Genomic DNA, 20,301 nt, shown 5'->3' on the forward strand with positions numbered 1-20,301 from the left:
AGCTGCTGTGTGGTACAGAGGACATTGCTCCGGTGCCACAAGCAGCTCAATGACCTGCTTTGCTCTGCCCGGGTACGAGGTACTCCTCATTAATCTCATAGTGAATGTGTCAGGGAAGGGTCAGTCTGTCCTAATGATGCAAGGTGGAAACCAGCAGTGACTGGCATTGGATGGCCACCAAGGCAGTTTGAGGCTACACCCACTGCCACCATCTCACAGAGCAATGTCACAGTCTCACATGACAGATGCAGTCTTCTTCTGCACTGGCGTTCCGACAGGTGCAGATAGCTCAGACGCGGTCGGTATACCCTGCCTGTTGGGTAGGCGCGTCTCCTGATGTGTTCGCTCTCGCCTGACTTTGCCACCTGCTCGCCCTCCCCCATAACGGGGAGCCACTTGACCAGCTGCTTGCGCATGCCCAGCTGTCCTTCTGTTCCTGACATGGTCCACCTCCTTTGAAGAGCTGCTTCCAGAATGCACAATGCCCATCATTGGACTGGTTACCAGAGTCAATGTTTTAATCTCTTAAACTCCAGCTGTCAGGACAGGCACACACATCCCCCTTCCTTCCATTCACTGACTCAGGTCAGATAGGTCCTGAGCTGCAGTGAGTCAGACTCAGTTGGAGCCCTCTGCACAAGCTATAAATGTCAATATTTATATGAAAGACAAAAACTCTCACAGATGAGCAACACCAGAAACCTCACCTCCAACTGCCTCACTGATTGCCTGCCTTCCGCCCTTTCAAAGCTGCCGGGTCCCCGACACGATCAGTGTCCCGATTTGCAGCCGTAAAATCAAATGGCCACGTAAATTTCCAGTCAATTGGCTTCTCAATTGCTTTAAGTGCCTTGAAATTACTTGCGGTTGGTCGCGCGAGTGGCAACTCGTTCGCGCCCAACTTCCTGGATTGTGAAATGGCGTCTGTGCATGATGAGGCTGGGGACCCGACGTCATTGGACGCCATTTTACCACATGGCCACCTCCAAACGAACCCGATTAAGACAGGTAAAATTCCGGCCATTAGCTCTTTGGGCACAAAATTCACGTGCCCTGATATTTGGGTGTGGGGGCTGCAAATCGCAGTATGCCAGTGCCCATTGGAAAGAAGGTGGGTAAGGCACAAAATTCTCTCTCAGGACTCACCCCCAACATCCTCACACTTCACCTCGCCCACAAGCGCCTTCCAGTTATGCCAGCTGCATACACCTCTAAACAGAAAGAAAAGCTTGCATTTATATAGTGCTTTTCCCAACCACCAGACATCTCAAAGCACTTTACAACCACTGAAGTATTTTGAAGTGTAGATACTGTTGCAATGTAGGAAACACAGCAGCCAATTTGCACACAGCAAGCTCCCACAAACAGCAATGTGACAATGACCAGATAATCTGTTTTGTGATGTTGATTAAGAGCTAACCAGGCCACTGGAATAACTCCCCTACACCCCATGGTATATTACATCCATCTGAGGGAGCACCATTCCATCCCTAAGACATTTTCCTTGAGGCCAGTTTGGGGGCAAAATAGCTAAGCGCCCGCAAGCATCTGGTAGCTTAGTCAGGTACTTTAAATGCCAATTAAGGCCAATTAGCAGAGGCCGACTAGAAATTTCTAGTCACCCTGCAGGCCCCCTGCAGCATTAGGAGCATGGCAACTGCCTGGAAGTGGTCTCCTGGCAGCAGACTGGTAGGGGTGGGCAGCCAGTGCTCCAGGGTGCCTTTGAGGCCCACTCCACTGCCTATCTGACCACATCTGCTGTGGCCATTTTTAATTTAAAATTTTTTAAAGTTGCTGAGAAGGCGCCTCAAGATGGGCGCGCCCTCTCTCTCTCCCCCTTATCTGCAACGACAGCTGCAGCAACTTCTATGTCAGAGACCATCCTACTTGCCCTCCAGCTACAAGAGCCCGCCTGCAACCTTCTGCCCACTAATTGGCCAATTCAGGCAAAATCATTGGCGGGTGGCTGCTCCTGACAGCGTGGGGTCGGGACTCCCATTTGACCCCAACATCGGGGTACTGACCCAAAACACAAAATCCTGCCCCTTTATCCTCTCCAATGATGTTGAGCATAGCCAGTCACTGCTGGAGCTGAGAGATCATCAGCTCCCAGGACATGGCTTTCTGCCACATTCAGATCAGCTGGGTCCCATGCATTACTACCCGTCTGCATCTAACCTAAAAATGTAGATCGCATTAGCCTGAACTCTCACAAGAAGGAACTTATCCCCAACAAGAATTCATTTAATTTATTCTCAGCGTGTAGTTGATGCTGGCACAACTGTACTTATCACCTATTAGATCAGGCTGATCAAGCATGTTTTCTTTCCTGAAGGGTGTATTCAACTAATTGGGATGTCCAGATATTGTGCTAAATAAATGCAAAACTTGCAACAGCTGGATTTAAAATCACAACCTCTTGACCTTCTAGTCTAACACCTCAGCCATTGCATCATTGTACCCATGTTCCATGTTCCACGTTTAGCATTTTCAGGACAGTGGGCTCCACAATCTCAGCCTTTTGTGTGAAGATATTTTTCCTGCATTATTTATTTAGAGATACAGCACTGAAACAGGCCCTTTGGCCCACTCAGTCTGTGCTACCATCAACCACCCATTTATACTAATCCTACATTAATTCCAATACCCTCTCACATTCCCACCTTCCTTCAATTCCCCAACCACCTACCTACACTAGGGGCAATTTATAATGACCAATTTACCTATCAACCTGCAAGTCTTTGGCTGTTGGAGGAAACCAGAGCACCCGGTGAAAACCCATGCGGTCACAGGGAGAACTTGCAAACTCCAGACAGACAGTACCCAGAATCGAACCCAAGTTGCAGGAGCTGTGAGGCTGCGGTGCTAACCACTGCGCCACTGTGCCACCCAAGCTCTTTTATCTACTTTAGTTCTAATCCCAAGCTATTGACTCCTTGGGCAGAATCATCGGTGGGCGAAAAAAATGGCAGCCCACGCACACGGGCTGCAAGGCACAGAGTCGCCACGATTCCAAAAGTGAAGGCTCATTAGCATAGCCGGGGCGCCCACACCGCCCCTCCCCCACCCCCCAAATGATGCGGAGAGGGTAGGCTGAACAACACCATAAATTGCATCAGCTGACAACTCGTCAGGTGTTGGCGCCATATCTAAACGGCAGCCAGCCCTGCGTTACTTACAAAGGTGAACTCTAACGGTTTTGTCTGATGCCACACACTGCCGAATCCAGAGAAACATCTTGACAACGACACCCCTGTGACTTTGAAAGGTGTCAGAGACGTGATCCAGGCTGGCCCCATGGTTCAGCGATGCCTCCCTGCTCAGTCTCCTCCAGGCTGTGCGGACAAGGCAGGAGGTCCTTTTCCCCCTTGATGGCAAGAAGAGGCCCTCCCGCCTGACCAAGCAAGCCTAGATAGAGATTGCAGAGGAGGTAAGCTGCCAGGGGTCATCTGCTGCGACTGGGTCCAGTGCTGCAAGAGGATGAACGATCTCATTTGCAAGCAAAGGTAAGTGGCACTATGTTTTGGGGCCCCATCTGACCCAAGTTTGCCCACACAGAGTGGCACATGGGTGCCACTGCCGTGTCATACACAGGGAGGCCAGGCGGAGACGATTGATGCCACTTGAGTGTCTGCATGTGTGAAAGGGTCAATCCCTCATTTGCATTCCAGAGCATGTCACCCACGTTTTGTTCTAGTGCCCCTGTTGTGCAAAGTGCCATGTTGTTGTATGTCAATGTTTAACATCTGCATCTTTGCTCCTCCAGGCAAAGAGTGCGCACAATGCGAGGGAGTCCTCCAGGACTGGAGGAGGGATGGCGGACCTCCAACCACTGTCCCAGGCTGAGGAGGAAGCCCTCGAAATATATGGCGGTCATGGTGGATATCCAATTTCAGAATTGGAGCTTGGCTTCCAGGGTGAATACTCATCTCTTTGACAAACACAATTATGATCAGAAACATGTCGTTATTGGACACAATGCTGTCATGTTAATGATATGTACACCAGTGAACCTAAACCTGTGCTCTTCACATTATATCTTGCAGGGTGATGCTCCGAGGTGGCATTGGAGGCCATTTTTGGCCCATACCTCACACCGAAGGGGTCATGGAGTGCTATTGCTCCCCCCTTCACCAAACAGCGTTGGCCAAGTGCAGGGTGTGCCCCGTTCCCCTTCCCTGCCCAACCTCCCCCCGCCAAACATTCGCATGCGCAGTGTGACCCCCTTTACAGTAGAAGGCGGCAAGGGGTCCCTCCCTTATTTCATGAAAAGTTATGTCCCAGTCATCGGAGACTCCCACCCACCTTCGCCTGCTCCTTGGACTGGCGCTTCGTTGCCGCCAGCTTTTCACGGACGTGAACATGAAGGCACCCGAGTGCTGCATGTCCGAATAAAGATTGTAACCTGCTGCCTGGATTGCTGCGGCCAGCATATTAATGAATGGTAAGTATCAATTTACATATTTTAATACGGGTCCCATCGCCGAGCGGCGGGGGAGGGGGGGCCGCCACGGGCCCTCGCTGACCCCGCTGAGATCGGGACGGGGCCTGCCGGCTTCGGGGTCGGTGGCGGGCCTCATCCGTTGTGATCTTCATGGCCACCCCACCCCCATTCCCGGCATCAGAGACCCTATAAAATCCAGCCCCTTGTGTTGCTTTTCCTCTACTGCAGAAAAACGCCATTCCCAATCTACCCTGTCAATTACCTTTGTTATTTAAACATCTCTATCAGATTACCCATTAACCTCCTCAACTCCAAGAAATACAAAAACTGTTCACTCTGTTATCCTGGCTCAGTCCCTCCATCCCAGACATTATCCTGGGGAATCATCGATGGATTTTCTCCAGGACTGGTATGGCATGACCTACTAAGAATAAAGAAATTCCCAAATTCATACCTTGAACACCAACAAATTCACATTGTGAGTGAGGAAGCTACTAAAATTGGTAATGCAGTAGAACTTGTACCTTTTTTTCAATGAGTTCACTCTGGTAGATATTTTCCACATCTTTCCCAACCATAGGACACTCTTCATCCACCTTTGTCAATAAAACAATCTGTGGTATCTCTGTGTAAGAAATAAATAATTTATCATTAGCAGATCTCCCATGAGATTGCTCACAATACCTCTGGGTAAGGATCGCAATATTATATCATGGAATACACAGTGAATGATTCTCTTTCAAAGGTGGCGCTGTGTATTATGAAGCCTACCTCTAATGCCACAAATTCTAGTTGCTGTTGATAAGCACATCTTGATGTCAAGTACAGACTAATTACTATTATTGGAAACATGTCTTCGTAGCTGCTTATATAGATCAACACCTCCCCAAGGTCAAATGAAAACAGTAGGAAATCACTGACTTTCTTTCTGATTAATATATTTAAATATGACACAGTGACATGAATGTGACAAAGTACTCTGCCCGAAAGGTGTCAGATGTCCACCAAAGGCTGGATTTTACCAGCCCCCTCCACTGGCGTCAGGGGTCGTGGTGGGGGGGGGGGGGGGTCCTGGAAAATACTTCCGGGAGAGGCCCGCCACAGGCCTCAACGCCGGCAAGGCCCCGCCACATTTTACCGGTGGCGGCATTCATTTCAAAATGTTAAGGTTAATGCAAATAAACTTTAGTTTGTCCCAACGGCCGGCCAGCGCCGATAGTCCGGCCGTTGGCCGAAGCTCCTGCGCCTTCGGATCTCTGTTCAGAAATCCGAGGCGTGACACTGGTGGGGGGGGGGGGCGAGGAGTGAAATTTTCAGGGCGGGGTGGAATGGGGAATACTGTTCCAATTGGTTGGTGGGAAGGGTTATGGGTTAAAGTTATTAAAGGTTGAGGAGTGGGGTGAAGGTCGGGATCTGAATAATTTTTTTGGGGAGGGGGGGTCGATGGTCTATTAATAAATTGATTATTTCTTGAGGGTGTGGGTGAGGAGAGTGAAGATGCTCTTAAATGTGTAACATTAATTTCAAACGTTAGTTCCCTTTAAAAATTCAAATGTTAGTGAAGGGCTTGAAGCCCTTTAAAAACTGGTGCCTGCGCGGTGGCACCAGATGCCATTACCGGGGATGGAGCGACCGCCCCCTCGACATCATTGGGGGCGGCCGTTCTGCCCCCTCCATTTAAATGAGCACCTGCGCGAAATATCGTGGGGGCTCAGGGGCGCACAAGTCATGCGTGCACTGTGCCTTCTTTCAAGCTCGCAGTCAAGAATTCAGCCCCAGACGTAAGATGTTAAACAGACCTCCTATGGCATTGCTCTTCGGCTACAAAAGAAATAAGAGTTTGTATTTATATGACATCTTCTATGTTCTCAGGATGTCGCAAAGCACCTAACAGTCAATTAATTACTTTGGAAGTGCAGCCCTTATTGTTGTGCAAGCAAATGCAGCAGCAATTGGCAAACAAAATGGGCAATTAACTTGTTTGTGTTGGTTGAAGGATAAATATTGGACATTACACTACGATTGTGTTGCTTCGTGCCATGGGATCATTTAGATCCACCTAAACAGCAGTTGGGGCCTCAGTTTAACATCACATCCAAAAAATGGCAGCTCTGACAATTTACAAATCGCAACACATAACTCATTTAAAAAATAAATCGGACTTCATTTTTTAATTTGCCGTGACAGAAAACAATGGAAATTTTACATATGGTGACTTTCGCATGAAAGGTAACACAAGAACTCAACTTCTTTCCACGTCCAGTGCAACCTTCATAATGTGCCTTAATGGATGGACCCTCGTCATATATAAAATACAAATTAGTGGGTAATCACTCGTTTGGACACAGAAGTGAAAACATTTTCAATACAAATAGTATAAATTAAATTTGATCTTCAGTGGATGGGGAGGTTAGTTTCCCATTGCAGTATCGGAGTGTTCTCCATGCATCCTGCTCAATATTTATTCCTCAGCCAATGCCATGGAAAAAAAATCATTTGGTAATTTTCTCAGTGCTGTTTGTTGGATCTTGCTGTGCACACATTGGCTGCCATGTTTTCCTACAGAACTTGACTTCAACAGAACTGAATTGGCTGTAAAGCACTTTGGGATTTCCTGTGTTTGTGAAAGGTGATTAAAAAAAACGTAGGGTCTTTATTTAGATTATCTGAGATAGGACAACAGCAGTGAGCAGTACAACCAGGCAAGTCCAGGGAAAATTCTGGCCAATATTCATAACAATAAAGTGGAATCAGCACAATTGGTGGGCCAGATCACAGGCTGCCTTTGGCCTACGGTTTATTTCTTAGACAGTCTCGCCATGCAACACTCACCCAGCTGATTAATCTGTGATCGAATGGCACGAATTTTCTTTTCCATTTTGGTCGACAGCATGGTGGTTTTGTTTGCATCAATCACATATGCAACACAGTGTATCTTCGCAGCAGCAGTTACTGATTTAATGTAGCCCTTTGTATCAGCTTGAATTGGGGAAGCTGCATTAAACTGCAAGAAAAAGAACCTGATGTTAAAGAATATATTTGTTATTCATTCTCGGGATGTGGGCATCAATGGCAAAGCTGCCATTTATTGCCTATGCTAGTTGCCCTTGAGATGATGGTGATGGTGTTCTTTTTGAACTAATTGGATGTAATGGTGTTCCCAAGAAACCTTGTCCTTCTAGGTAGTGGAGGTCGCAAGTTCCGGATCTGCCTCTGAAACTCTACCAAGAAACCTTAGGACTTGCTGCAGTTCATGCCTGTTTGCTATCTATCCTGTAAATAGTAAACATAGCAACCATTGTATGCTGATGGTTGAAGGAGTGGATGTTTATACCAGTGCAGATCTAGCATGCTGCTTTGCCCTGGATGGTGTCAAGCTTCTATGTTGCACAGCTAAACTCATCCAGGCAAGTACAGAGTATTCCATCACACTCCTGACATGACTTGTAGGTGATGGACAGGCTTTAGTGAGTCAGGAGGTGAGCCACTCACCACTGGACATCCAGCCATTGTCCAGTTGTCACTGTACTTATGTGGCTGGTCAAGTAAGGTTTCTGGTCAATTGTTGACCTCCCCGCCCAAGGTTATTGATAGTGGGTTTTTTTTTAATTTGTTTGTGGGATGTGGGCATCATTTATTGCCCAGGCCTAATTGCCCTCGAGAAGGTGGTGGTGAGCTGCCTTCTTTAACTGCTGCAGTCCATGTGGGGTAGGTACACCCACAGTGCTGTTAGGAAGGGAGTTCTATAATTTTGACCCAGTGATAGTGAAGGAATGGCGATATAGTTCCAAGTCAGGATGGTATTTGGCTTGGAGGGGAACTTGCAGGTGGCGGTGTTCCCATGCATCTGCTGCCCTTGTCCTTCTAGTTGGTAGAGGTCATGGGTTTGGAAGGTGCTGTCTACGGAACCTTGATGAGTTGCTGCAGTGCATCTTGTAGGTGGTACACATGACTGCAACTGTGCGTCAGCTGTGGAGGGAGTGAATATTGAAGGTTGTAGATGAGGTGCCAATCAAGCGGGCTGTTTTGTCCTGGATGGTGTCGAGCTTCTTGAGTGTTGTCGGAGCCGCACCCATCCAGGCAAGTGGAGAGTATTCCATCACACTCCAGACTTGTGCCTTATAGATGGTAGACAGGCAGTGGGGAGTCAGGAGGTGAGTTACTTACTACTGAATTCCCAGCCTGCTCTTGTAGCCACAGCATTTTGTGGCTGGTCCAGTTCAGTTTCTGGTCAATGGTTGATAGTGCGGGATTCAGTGATGGTAATGCCATTGAATGTCAAGGGGAGATGGTTAGATTCTCTTTTGTTTGAAGATGGTCCTTGCCTGGCACTTGTGTGGTGCAAATGTGACTTGCCACTTATCAGCCCATGCGTGAATGTTGTCCTGGTTTTACTGCATATGAACATGGGCTGCTTCAGTATCTGAGGAGTCACGAATGGTGCTGAACATTGTGCAATCATCAGCGAACATCCCCACCTCTGACCTTATGATGGAGGGAAGGTCATTGATGAAGCAGCTGAAGATGATTGGGCCTAGGACACTACCCTGAGGAACTCCTGCAGTGATGTCCTGGGACTGGGTTGATTCAGTGATGACAACACAATTAAATGACCATGGGGAGGTGGTTAGGCTCTATCTTGCTGGAGATGATCATTGCCTGGCACTTGTGCACCAGAAACATTACTTGCCGTTTTTCAGCCTAAGCCTGAACAAAGAACAAAGAACAAAGATAATTACAACACAGGAACAGGCCCTTCGGCCCTCCAAGCCTGCGCCGATCCAGATCCTCTCTCTAAACATGTCGCCTATTTTCTAAGGTTCTGTATCTCTTTTCTTCCTGCCCATTCATGTATCTGTCTAGATACATCTTAAAAGACTCCATCGTGCCCGCATCTAACACCTCCGCTGGTAATGCGTTCCAGGTGCCCACCACCCTCTGCGTAAAGAACTTACCACGCATATCCCCCCTAAACTTTTCCCCTTTCACTTTGAACTCGTGTCCTCTAGTAATTGAAACCCCCACTCTGGGAAAAAGCCTCTTGCTATCCACCCTGTCTATACCTCTCATGATTTTGTACACCTCAATCAGGTCCCCCCTCAACCTCCGTCTTTCTAATGAAAATAATCCTAATCTACTCAACCTCTCTTCATAGCTAGCGCCCTCCATACCAGGCAACATCCTGGTGAACCTCCTCTGCACCCTCTCCAAAGCATCCACATCCTTTTGATAATGTGGCGACCAGAACTGTACGCAGTATTCCAAATGTGGCCGAACCAAAGTCCTATACAACTGTAACATGACCTGCCAACTCTTGTACTCAATGCCCCGTCCGATGAAGGAAAGCATGCCGTATGCCTTCTTGACCACTCTATTTACCTGCGTTGCCACCTTCAGGGAACAGTGGACCTGAACACCCAAATCTCTCTGGACATCAATTTTCCCCAGGACTTTTCCATTTACTGTATAGTTCACTCTTGAATTGGATCTTCCAAAATGCATCACCTCGCATTTGCCCTGATTGAACTCCATCTGCCATTTCTCTGCCCAACTCTCCAATCTATCTATATTCTGCTGTATTCTCTGACAGTCCCCTTCACTATCTGCTACTCCACCAATCTTAGTGTCGTCTGCAAACTTGCTAATCAGTCCACCTATACTTTCCTCCAAATCATTAATGTATATCACAAACAACAGTGGTCCCAGCACGGATCCCTGTGGAACACCACTGGTCACACGTCTCCATTTTGAGAAACTCCCTTCCACTGCTACTCTCTGTCTCCTGTTGCCCAGCCAGTTCTTTATCCATCTAGCTAGTACACCTTGGACCCCATGCGCCTTCACTTTCTCCATCAGCCTGCCATGGGGAACCTTATCAAACGCCTTACTGAAGTCCATGTATATGACATCGACAGCCCTTCCCTCATCAATCAACTTTGTCACTTCCTCAAAGAATTCTATTAAGTTGGTAAGACATGACCTTCCCTGCACAAAACCATGTTGCCTATCACTGATGAGCCCATTTTCTTCCAAATGGGAATAGATCCTATCCCTCAGTATCTTCTCCAGCAGCTTCCCTACCACTGACGTCAGGCTCACCGGTCTATAATTACCTGGATTATCCCTGCTACCCTTCTTAAACAAGGGGACAACATTAGCAATTCTCCAGTCCTCCGGGACCTCACCCGTGTTTAAGGATGCTGCAAAGATATCTGTTAAGGCCCCAGCTATTTCCTCTCTCGCTTCCCTCAGTAACCTGGGATAGATCCCATCCGGACCTGGGGACTTGTCCACCTTAATGCTCTGTAGAATACCCAACACTTCCTCCCTCCTTATGCCGACTTGACCTAGAGTAATCAAACATCTGTTCCTAACCTCAACATCCGTCATGTCCCTCTCCTCGGTGAATACCGATGCAAAGTACTCGTTTAGAATCTCACCCATTTTCTCTGAGTCCAAGCATAACATTCCTCCTTTATCCTTTAGTGGGCCAATCCTTTCTCTAGTTACCCTCTTTCTCCTTATATATGAATAAAAGGCTTTGGGATTTTCCTTAACCCTGTTTGCTAAAGATATTTCATGACACCTTTTAGCCCTCTTAATTCCTCGTTTCAGATTGGTCCTACATTCCCGATATTCTTTCAAAGCTTCGTCTTTCATCAGCCGCCTAGACCTTATGTATGCTTCCTTTTTCCTCTTAGCTAGTCTCACAATTTCACCTGTCATCCATGGTTCCCTAATCTTGCCATTTCTATCCCTCATTTTCACAGGAACATGTCTCTCCTGCACGCTAATCAACCTCTCTTTAAAAGCCTCCCACATATCACATGTGGATTTACCTTCAAACAGCTGCTCCCAATCTACATTTCCCAGCTCCTGCCGAATTTTGGTATAGTTGGCCTTCCCCCAATTTAGCACTCTTCCTTTAGGACCACTCTCGTCTTTGTCCATGAGTATTTTAAAGCTTACGGAATTGTGATCACTATTCCCAAAGTAGTCCCCTACTGAAACTTCAACAACCTGGCCGGGCTCATTCCCCAACACCAGGTCCAGTATGGCCCCTTCCTGAGTTGGACTATTTACATACTGCTCTAGAAAACCCTCCTGGATGCTCCTTACAAATTCTGCTCCATCTGGACCTCTAACACTAAGCGAATCCCAGTCAATGTTGGGAAAATTAAAATCTCCTATCACCACCACCCTGTTGCTCCTACATCTTTCCATAATCTGTTTACATATTTGTACCTCTATCTCACGCTCGCTGTTGGGAGGCCTGTAGTACAGCCCCAACATTGTTACCGCACCCTTCCTATTTCTGAGTTCTGTCCATATTGCCTCACTGCTCGAGTCCTCCATAGTGCCCTCCTTCAGCACAGCTGTGATATCCTCTTTGACCAGTAATGCAACTCCTCCACCCCTTTTACCTCCCTCTCTATCCCGCCTGAAGCATCGATATCCTGGGATATTTAGTTGCCAATCATGCCCTTCCCTCAACCAAGTCTCAGTAATAGCAATAACATCATACTCCCAGGTACTAATCCAAGCCCTAAGTTCATCTGCCTTACCTACTACACTTCTTGCATTAAAACAAATGCACCTCAGACCACCAGTCCCTTTATATTCATCATCTGCTCCCTGCCTGCTCTTCCCCTTAGTCACACTGACTTCATTATCTAGTTCCTTACAGGCTTTTGTTACTACCTCCTTACTGTCAACTGACCTCAATTGGTTCCCATCCCCCTGCCACATTAGTTTAAACCCTCCCCAACAGCGTTAGCAAAAGCACCTCCAAGGACATTGGTTCCAGTCCGGCCCAGGTGTAGACCGTCCAATTTGTAATAGTCCCACCTCCCCCAGAACCGGTCCCAATGTCCCAAAAATCTGAACCCCTCCTTCCTGCACCATCTCTCAAGCCACGCATTCATCCTGACTATTCTTTCATTTTTACTCTGACTATCACGTGGCACTGGTAGTAATCCTGAGATTACTACCTTTGAGGTCCTACTTTTTAACTTGGCTCCTAACTCCCTAAACTCTGCTTGTAGGACCTCATCCCGTTTTTTACCTATATCATTAGTGCCTATGTGCACAATGACAACTGGCTGTTCACCCTCCCCCTTAAGAATGTTCTGCAGCCGATCTGAGACATCCCTGACCCGTGCACCTGGGAGGCAACATACCATTCGGGAGCCTCGTTTTCGACCACAGAACCGCCTATCTACTCCCCTTACAATCGAATCCCCTACGACTATAGCCCTTCCACTCTTTTTCCCGCCCTTCTGAACAGCAGAGCCAGCCACGGTGCCATGGACCTGGCTACTGCTGCCTTCCCCTGGTGAGCCATCTCCCTCAACAGTATCCAAAACGGTATACTTGTTTTGGAGGGAGATGACCGCAGGGGACTCCTGCGCTGCCTTCCTGCTCTTTCTCTGCCTTTTGGTCACCCATTCCCTTTCTCCCTCAGCAATCCTAATCTGCGGTGTGACCAATTCACTAAACGTGCTATCCACGACCTCCTCAGCATCGCGCATGCTCCAAAGTGAGTCCATCCGCAGCTCGAGAGCCGTCATGCGGTCTAACAAGAGCTGCAGTTGGACACACTTCCTGCACGTGAAGGAGTCAGGGACATCAGCCATGTCCCTGAGCTCCCACATTGGATGGTGTCCAGGTCTTGCTGCATGCAGGCACAGATTGCTTCAGTATCTGAGGAATTGCAGTGGGAGCGGAATGCAGTGCATTTTAATGTAACCTTTCTAAAATTAACAGTTAACATATATTCCACACTTTATACACTATAGTTCTTGTTTGGATCCGATAGACCCTGATGTTATATTGTGGTGTACAAACCCTGAAAGCATTTGTACCCCATTTAACTTTCTCTGCTGTTTTAATGATACCATAATTATCAGGAAAGATTGAACAGGGTGGGACTCTTTTCTTGAGAATAAAGTCGGCTTGAGGGATCTCCCAATACAAGTCTTAAAATTATTAAAAAATTTTAATTTGTCTTGAACCGGTTGTAGGACCATGCTCTATTTTTTAAGTACCACTGGGCACAGGGTCATTCTGGAGCCATTGAATGGACAGCACAATCATAGTAACACGCTTAGGACATTCAGCCCCTCAAGTCATTTAGATCATGGCTGATCCTCAAGTCCATTTATACGCCTTTGCTCCTTAGTTCAAAGAGGAGGTAAATCAGACATGGTTTAAAATTGATAAAGAGGAAGTATTAGATCGGCTGTCTGTACTTAAAGTGAATAAAGCACCAGGGCCGGATGAGATGCATCCAAGGATACTGAGGGACTAGCCATAATTTTTCAGTCTTCCTTAGACTCTGGAGTGGTGCTAGAGGACTGGAGAATTGCAAATGTTACACCCTAGTTCAAAAAAGGGTGTAAAGATAAGCCCAGCAACTACATGCCAGTCAGTTTAATTTTGGTTGTGGAAAACCTCTAGAAAAAAATAATTGGGGACAAAATCAATAGTCACATGGACAAACATGAGTTAATTAAGGAAAGCCAGCATGGATTTCTTAAGGGAAAATCATGTTTAACTAACTTGCTGTAGTTTATTGAGGAGGTAACAGAGAGGGATGATGAGGGCAATGCCATTGGTTGGTTCATTCCTCAGGGCAATGCCTTGACCAGAGTCAAGCTGCCTGGTTTAAATTTCAAACAAAGCTTGGCAGTTAACTGTCAGTCACCATAAATAGGTGCATTCTCCATGGCAATGCTTCTACCAATCAGAGTCCACTTGCCAACCAATCAGCACTCGCTTTTTATACGGTATAAATTTGTTGCCTTCCCCTACATTGGTATTCTTGCAAATTGTCCTGATGAGTGCAAGATGAAAAGCTTCAACAAAATGTCTCTGTTTTCAGCAATATACATAAAGTTTTTGTACGTTACTGTCCCACATCATAATTTCAAGAGAAAGATTAGAGTGCATCTTAGCTCTACTGGAATAAACTACAAGAGCTAAATCTTTAATAGTAAGGCATGGACATGAATGTTATAAGTATTGGGAAGAAGATACATGAACATAGCATACCTGAACTCTAAACTCTCTTAAAGGCCTTGCTATCCTTCCTTAAGTGTAGCGCCCAGAATTGAACACAATACTCCAGCTCAAATCTAACCAGCTTGCCAGATTGAACATTGAATTCAATTATTTCAGAGAATGAAGCCCCCCCCACCTCCTTTTATATTTAGTTATTTTTTATTTTTTCTTTATTTGGTTATTTTATTTTAGGTTTTTTAATGTGTTTAGCTTGTTTCTACCGTGCCTACCTACTGTTCCTGTTTTTTTTTATTTTTAATATTTGTGCTTGGTGTGCTTTGTGCTTTACAGTCTATTCACACCCTCTCTGTACTAATGCTTTGTCTTTCACCACACCATTAACATACCGTTTGCCTTTGCTCCAGGACCTTCTGGTCAGTTATTCTCTGTGACCTTGTCCTATCAACACCTTCTCTTTTGCTATCTCTTGTCCCCCCCCCCCTCCCCACCCTGCTTTACTTGCTTAAATTCTTTTACATTTCTAATATTTGTCAGTTCTGAAGAAGGGTCACTGACCTGAAATGTTAACTCTGCTTCTCTCCGCAAAGATGCTGAGTATTTCCAGCATTGCTTGTTTTTATTTTAAATACTTAAATCAGTAACAACAGATTACCTGATATTTGTTAGGAACATGTCCGTTGATGATGCTGATAATATCGTCACTGTGTATCCCCGATTCGGTGTTTTCTGCAAGTCCCATTGTGTCACAAAGAATTAAGGGGTGAGATATGCCATCCTTTCCTGCTCTGAAGGAGTATGGTGAGTACTACAATTAAGCAAATAACCAGACTGTTTTTGGTGCAAAATGAAATCACTTACAATGGTAAAATTATTTTAAAACATACTGGGAGAATCTGTCAATGTGGAATATGGAAACTGCTTAGACGAAAAGAAACAAAATCAATCGAGTTTTCCTTCTACCATCCCGATACTCATGTGATACAATGATAATGGAGTTGTTGACTAAGCATAGCAATTAAACTCTTATTACTTAGTCAACAAATGACCTACTGGGGACATTAGGATAATGGTAATCCTCCTGACATAATAATCAAAGGTTATTGTTCCGGAGCCTTGAGTTCACATCCCACCACGGCAGCAGCGTGAAGGGGGTAGAACTTAACTTCAATTAATAAATCTGGAACACTACCAGATTGTCATAAAAACCCACTGAGTTCACTAATCCACCTTAGGGGAGGAAATATGCTGTTGCGATGCTAGGCCCCCACCTGCCAAGAAAAGGCACATCGATTTAGTCATGAACATTGGTTTTTAACCATTACTGGAATTAGGAAATCTCTTGTTAAACAGATCAGCCCTGGCTGGAAAAAAACATTTACATACTAACAGACATCGAAGGTGGGGGAGTTCGCATTCCAGGTTGACCGCTAAGATGGCTGAATACACCAATGGACATGGTCAAACCAGCTAGTCACATGACTAACCTGCTGGGCAACCTCAGTTGGGCAACCTGAGTTTTTTTGAATTTGTACAAACAGTTTGGGCAGGAAAGTCTGTTTGCTCCTGGACTGAAAAGATCTCTCTCCTGTCTGCTCCGATCTCTTTCTCACAAGCCTCTGAATCCACTGAAGATACATGAACCCCAAGAGAGAAAAGTCTCCTACAGTGAACAAGGTTTAAGAAGATTACTAGGCCCCAATGAAAAGCAAGATCTACCTACAATCAAGGATTCTACAGTGAGCTCGAAGAACTGTAACAACAACTCTTCAGATATTGCGTCAAACTGTTCCAGTTTATTTTGCTTCTGCTCTTTTCTGTCTCTATTTGCATGTGTGCATCATGTATGCATGCTAGTGTGGGGCGTGTTGTGTGTCCATAGGCATTAACCAAATTAGAGTTTAAGTTTAATGAATTTCAACTTTCCTTCTTTAAACCTAAGAAAGCCTGTTTGTGCTGGTTTCTTTGCCTTATAATTGGAAAGTGGTGAAAAAGGAGTCACCAAGAGGGGGCTAAAAACATGGTGTGTATCAAATTAAACTCCATTACAGTAAGACTAGGTGAAGGCTTAAAGGGAACCCCTTGACCTCTTTCTCACCTGGTCGTAACACTGTCCTTACTTGATCTGGCCTACATGTGACTCCAGACCCATAGCAATGTGGTTGACTCTTAACTGCCCTCTGAAATGGCCTAGCAAGCCACTCAATTGTATCAAACCACTACAGAAAAGTCAAATAAAAATAAAATCAGACAGGCTACCATCATTAACCTCAACAATGAAAATGACAAAGGAACACCCTGCCCAGTCGACTCTGCAAAGTCATCCTCACTGATATCTGGGGACTTGTGCCAAAATTGGGAGAGCTGTCAACAGCTTGACATAGCCATACTCACCAAATCATACTTTGCAGCTGATGGCCCAGATTCCTCCATCACCATTCCAGGGTTTGTCCTGTCCACCAGCAGGATAGACCCACCTGAGGTCGCAGCACAATGGTATATAGTTGGGAGGGAGTGCCCCTGGGAATCCTGAACATTAACTGCAGACCCCATGAAATCTCATGGCATCAGGTTGTTAGGAGAGACAGTGGTGTAGTGGTAATGTTACTAAACTAATAATTCAGAGGCCCAGGCTAATTACCTGGGGACACGAGTTCAAATCCCACCAGAGCAGCTGGTGAAATTTAAATTCAATGAACTAATTTTAAAAAATCTGAAATTGAAAGATAGTTTCATGGCACCATTACTGAGACTATCATCAATTGTTGTAAAACCCCAATTGGTTCATTAATTTATTTTCAGGAAGGAAATCTGCTATCCTTACCTGGTCTGGCCTACATGACTCCACACCCACAGCAATGTGTTTGACTCTGAACTGATCTCTGAAATGGCCAAGGAAGCCACTTAGTTGTCAAGAACAATTAGGGATTGGCATGAAATGCTGACCTTGCCAGCAACACCCACATCCCATAAAAGAATTTTTAAAAAACATGGGCAAGGAAACCTTCAGCTGATTACCACCTACTGCCCTCTCTCAGCTGATGAATCAGTGCTCTTGCATGTTTTTATTAACCTTGTGCTGATCCTCACTACCTAGTGAATCAAGATAACATTTTAACCAATCTGTTGAAGTACACGGACCATCAAGTACTGCACAGTTAAAGGAGTCCGTGACTAGCACATTCATTACAGGACTAAAAGTCCTTGTGGCCAGTAGAATTTTTTCAGATTCCATCATTATCTTCATCTTCTTCCTCAGAATTTCCCCTATCATAGAAGATTTTGAGGCTCTGCCTCTTCACTTTGGGCCGTTCACTGCATAATGATACTTCAAGCCACAACTGAAGCACCTATTTACTGTTCCTTGGGCATTCTTGGATTTCATTTGCCCATTTTTGTTGTCCCTAATTTGTCTTATGTAATAGCCAGATCTACTAAAGATGCTTTTATCCTCAGTCTGCCTGTCTCTCATAGGCATTTAACTACCACATTCCATTCACAAGGCAGAGGGGACAAACACAGAGCTCCAGCTCAAAGGAGGTGATGCCCCAGCACAGAGTATGCAGACAGAGGGTGACTTTCTTCAACATGAAAATGCCTCAAGGTTAAGGAATATAAAAGTACTACTTGCTTTAAGTTTGGTGATGACAACCACTTGTGGTCACTAAAGCAAGTAGTAATTTCATGTAAAATAGCTGCAGTAGGCCATTTTATAAATATTGATGTAGTCTCTAGTGATATACTTATCCTGTTGAGTAACCCTTCAATGAAAAAGGCACAAATGAAACTTGATATAGAGAATAAGGTAATTATTTTGGGAAAATCAGTTGATCTGCAGCTTACCAAGTCAGGACATTGCTGTACCTACTTCATAGTATCCAACTGATTGACAGCTGTAGACCCAGTAAAAACATATAAGAACTTAGTTGAAACAAAGGGGCTAGTCACACAACAATATACAGTGTGTTAAAACATAGGGAGGGTTGAGTAGAAAGGGGAACAGCAAAGATGCTAGCAGACCAGTGTCCTTGCATGTACCAGATAAGGAGTCACTATGGACACAAGATACAATTAGACTCACAGTAGACAATGGGAAACTGTAAAGAAATGAACCAGGTTCTCACTGAGCCAAATAAGGAATTATCATTATGTCATTATATGAGACCCCTATGAGTCAGTAAGAGAGGAGGGTCTTGGAAACAAGATTTAACCCCTGACTGAAACTAGGGAAGGCACGAGAATGCCGGGGAAGAACACTCCAGAAGATACCCTTGAACCAAGGGCTCAGAGAACAGAAGAGCAGCCACAAGTCCGAGACTGTTCACCTCGTGCCTTGACGGGTAGTATACTGTGCAAGTTAGTGAGACCTTGTACTTTGATGATTTAGTGTGTGAATAAAATATATACCTTTCACCAATCAGCTTCCATAGATTCTTTAAGAGTAAGTGTGCATTAGGCACAACACAGACACCTCACAAAATATTTTATTTCTTACATTACTTCTTGTAGGAAGTGACAATGCCAAGGCCATACCTTGTTTCCCCTTTGGTAGGGTTGAGACCAGTGTCCACATAGTCACTTCATTCTTCCGCTGGTCATGTGGTTCAGACTCCAAGAACAATGGAGGGTAATCATACCGCAATAATTTAAACCTACTTTCTGCTATTTTTCATAATGGCCACTAGGATTTTAGCTTTATGTCTGAAAACAGTTTTCGTAGTTTCCAACCTTCAGCTTTAGGCAACCATTCTCTGCTACCAGGTTACACTTCAGATAGCCTGGCTGTGAAGTGAAGAACTGCAGCCTAACCTATACACCTTACAACCTTTCATTTACAGAGACAAACATCAACCTCCTGACTCAACAACCACTGGTTCAACTAGGAGATACAACACCTGCCCCTTTACCTCCTCTCTCCTCACTGACCAAGGCCCCAAACATTTCTTTCAGGTGAAACAGCGATTTACGTGTACTTATTTCAATTTACTATATTTGCTGCTCACAATGTGGTCTGCTCTACAATGGGGAGACCCCAAACGCAGATTGGGTCATCGCTTTGCAGAACACCTTCGTCAGGCTGCAAGCATGACCCCAAGCTTCCAATCGCCTGTTAGTTCAATTCTCCACCATGCTCTCACGCTGAACTCTCTGCCCTCAGCCTCCTGCAGTGTTATAATGAAGCTCAATACAAGCTTGAGAAACCTTTCAATAAAGCACTTTACAGCCTTCCGAACTCAACACTGAGTTTGATCATTTTGGACCGTAATCTGTGCCCTCATTTTGTTTCCTTTTCTTTGCCTGTCCGTCTTACTCTTGGTTTTCATTTGTTTTTTGATTTTGGTTGGCAACTGTTCATCATTTGGCCATTCACACCTCCTCTAGACACACCTTTTGTTTCTTTGTTTATTTTCTTGCCCTATTACCACTCCCTTTGGCCCTGCACCACCAACTCTTCTTCATTTAATCTCTCCTGTCTTCCACTCTTAATATAACTCTCCCTTTTGTCCTTTTTCCACCCTCCCCCATTTTACTTGCTTAAAACCTATTATATTTATTTGCCCATTCTGCTGAAAGGTCATTGATGTTAACTCTGTTTCTCTCTCCACAGACGCTGCCTGACCTGCTGACTATTTCCAGCATTTTTTGTTATCATTATGAGTTCAGTCTGCTGCTATATATAGGAGCCAATCCCCAGTTAATGCCCACCACCTGAATACAACGAAACACACAATTACTGTACAGTCAACAAGTTACGCAGCAGCACAATGGATCACTGATGAGGAGTGACAGAAGTAGCCACATCAACAGCAGCAGCACAACAAGCCATGCAAACAGCT

At 45.3% G+C, this 20,301-nt stretch overlaps 1 protein-coding gene across 5 annotated transcripts in view; it reads right to left on the reverse strand.

The window, feature by feature from the left end:
- The window catches only part of LOC137372651 (interferon-induced protein 44-like), a 34,104-nt gene that overhangs the window by 4,508 nt on the left and 9,295 nt on the right, over window positions 1-20,301 (reverse strand). For 4 of the 5 annotated variants that reach the window (XM_068036659.1, XM_068036657.1, XM_068036660.1 and 1 more), the window contains exons 5-7: window positions 15,120-15,272; window positions 7,277-7,448; window positions 4,969-5,069 (exon numbers count right to left, since the gene is read on the reverse strand). In XM_068036659.1, coding sequence (XP_067892760.1) covers window positions 4,969-5,069; window positions 7,277-7,448; window positions 15,120-15,272 — 426 coding nt within the window. Of the gene's footprint in view, window positions 1-1,137; window positions 1,212-4,968; window positions 5,070-7,276; window positions 7,449-15,119; window positions 15,273-20,301 lie in introns of those variants that run through there. The other variant, XM_068036661.1, reaches the window with a different exon arrangement.

The sequence above is a fragment of the Heterodontus francisci genome, chromosome 8 (assembly GCF_036365525.1).
Source record: "Heterodontus francisci isolate sHetFra1 chromosome 8, sHetFra1.hap1, whole genome shotgun sequence".
Taxonomy (NCBI): Eukaryota; Metazoa; Chordata; class Chondrichthyes; order Heterodontiformes; family Heterodontidae; genus Heterodontus; species Heterodontus francisci.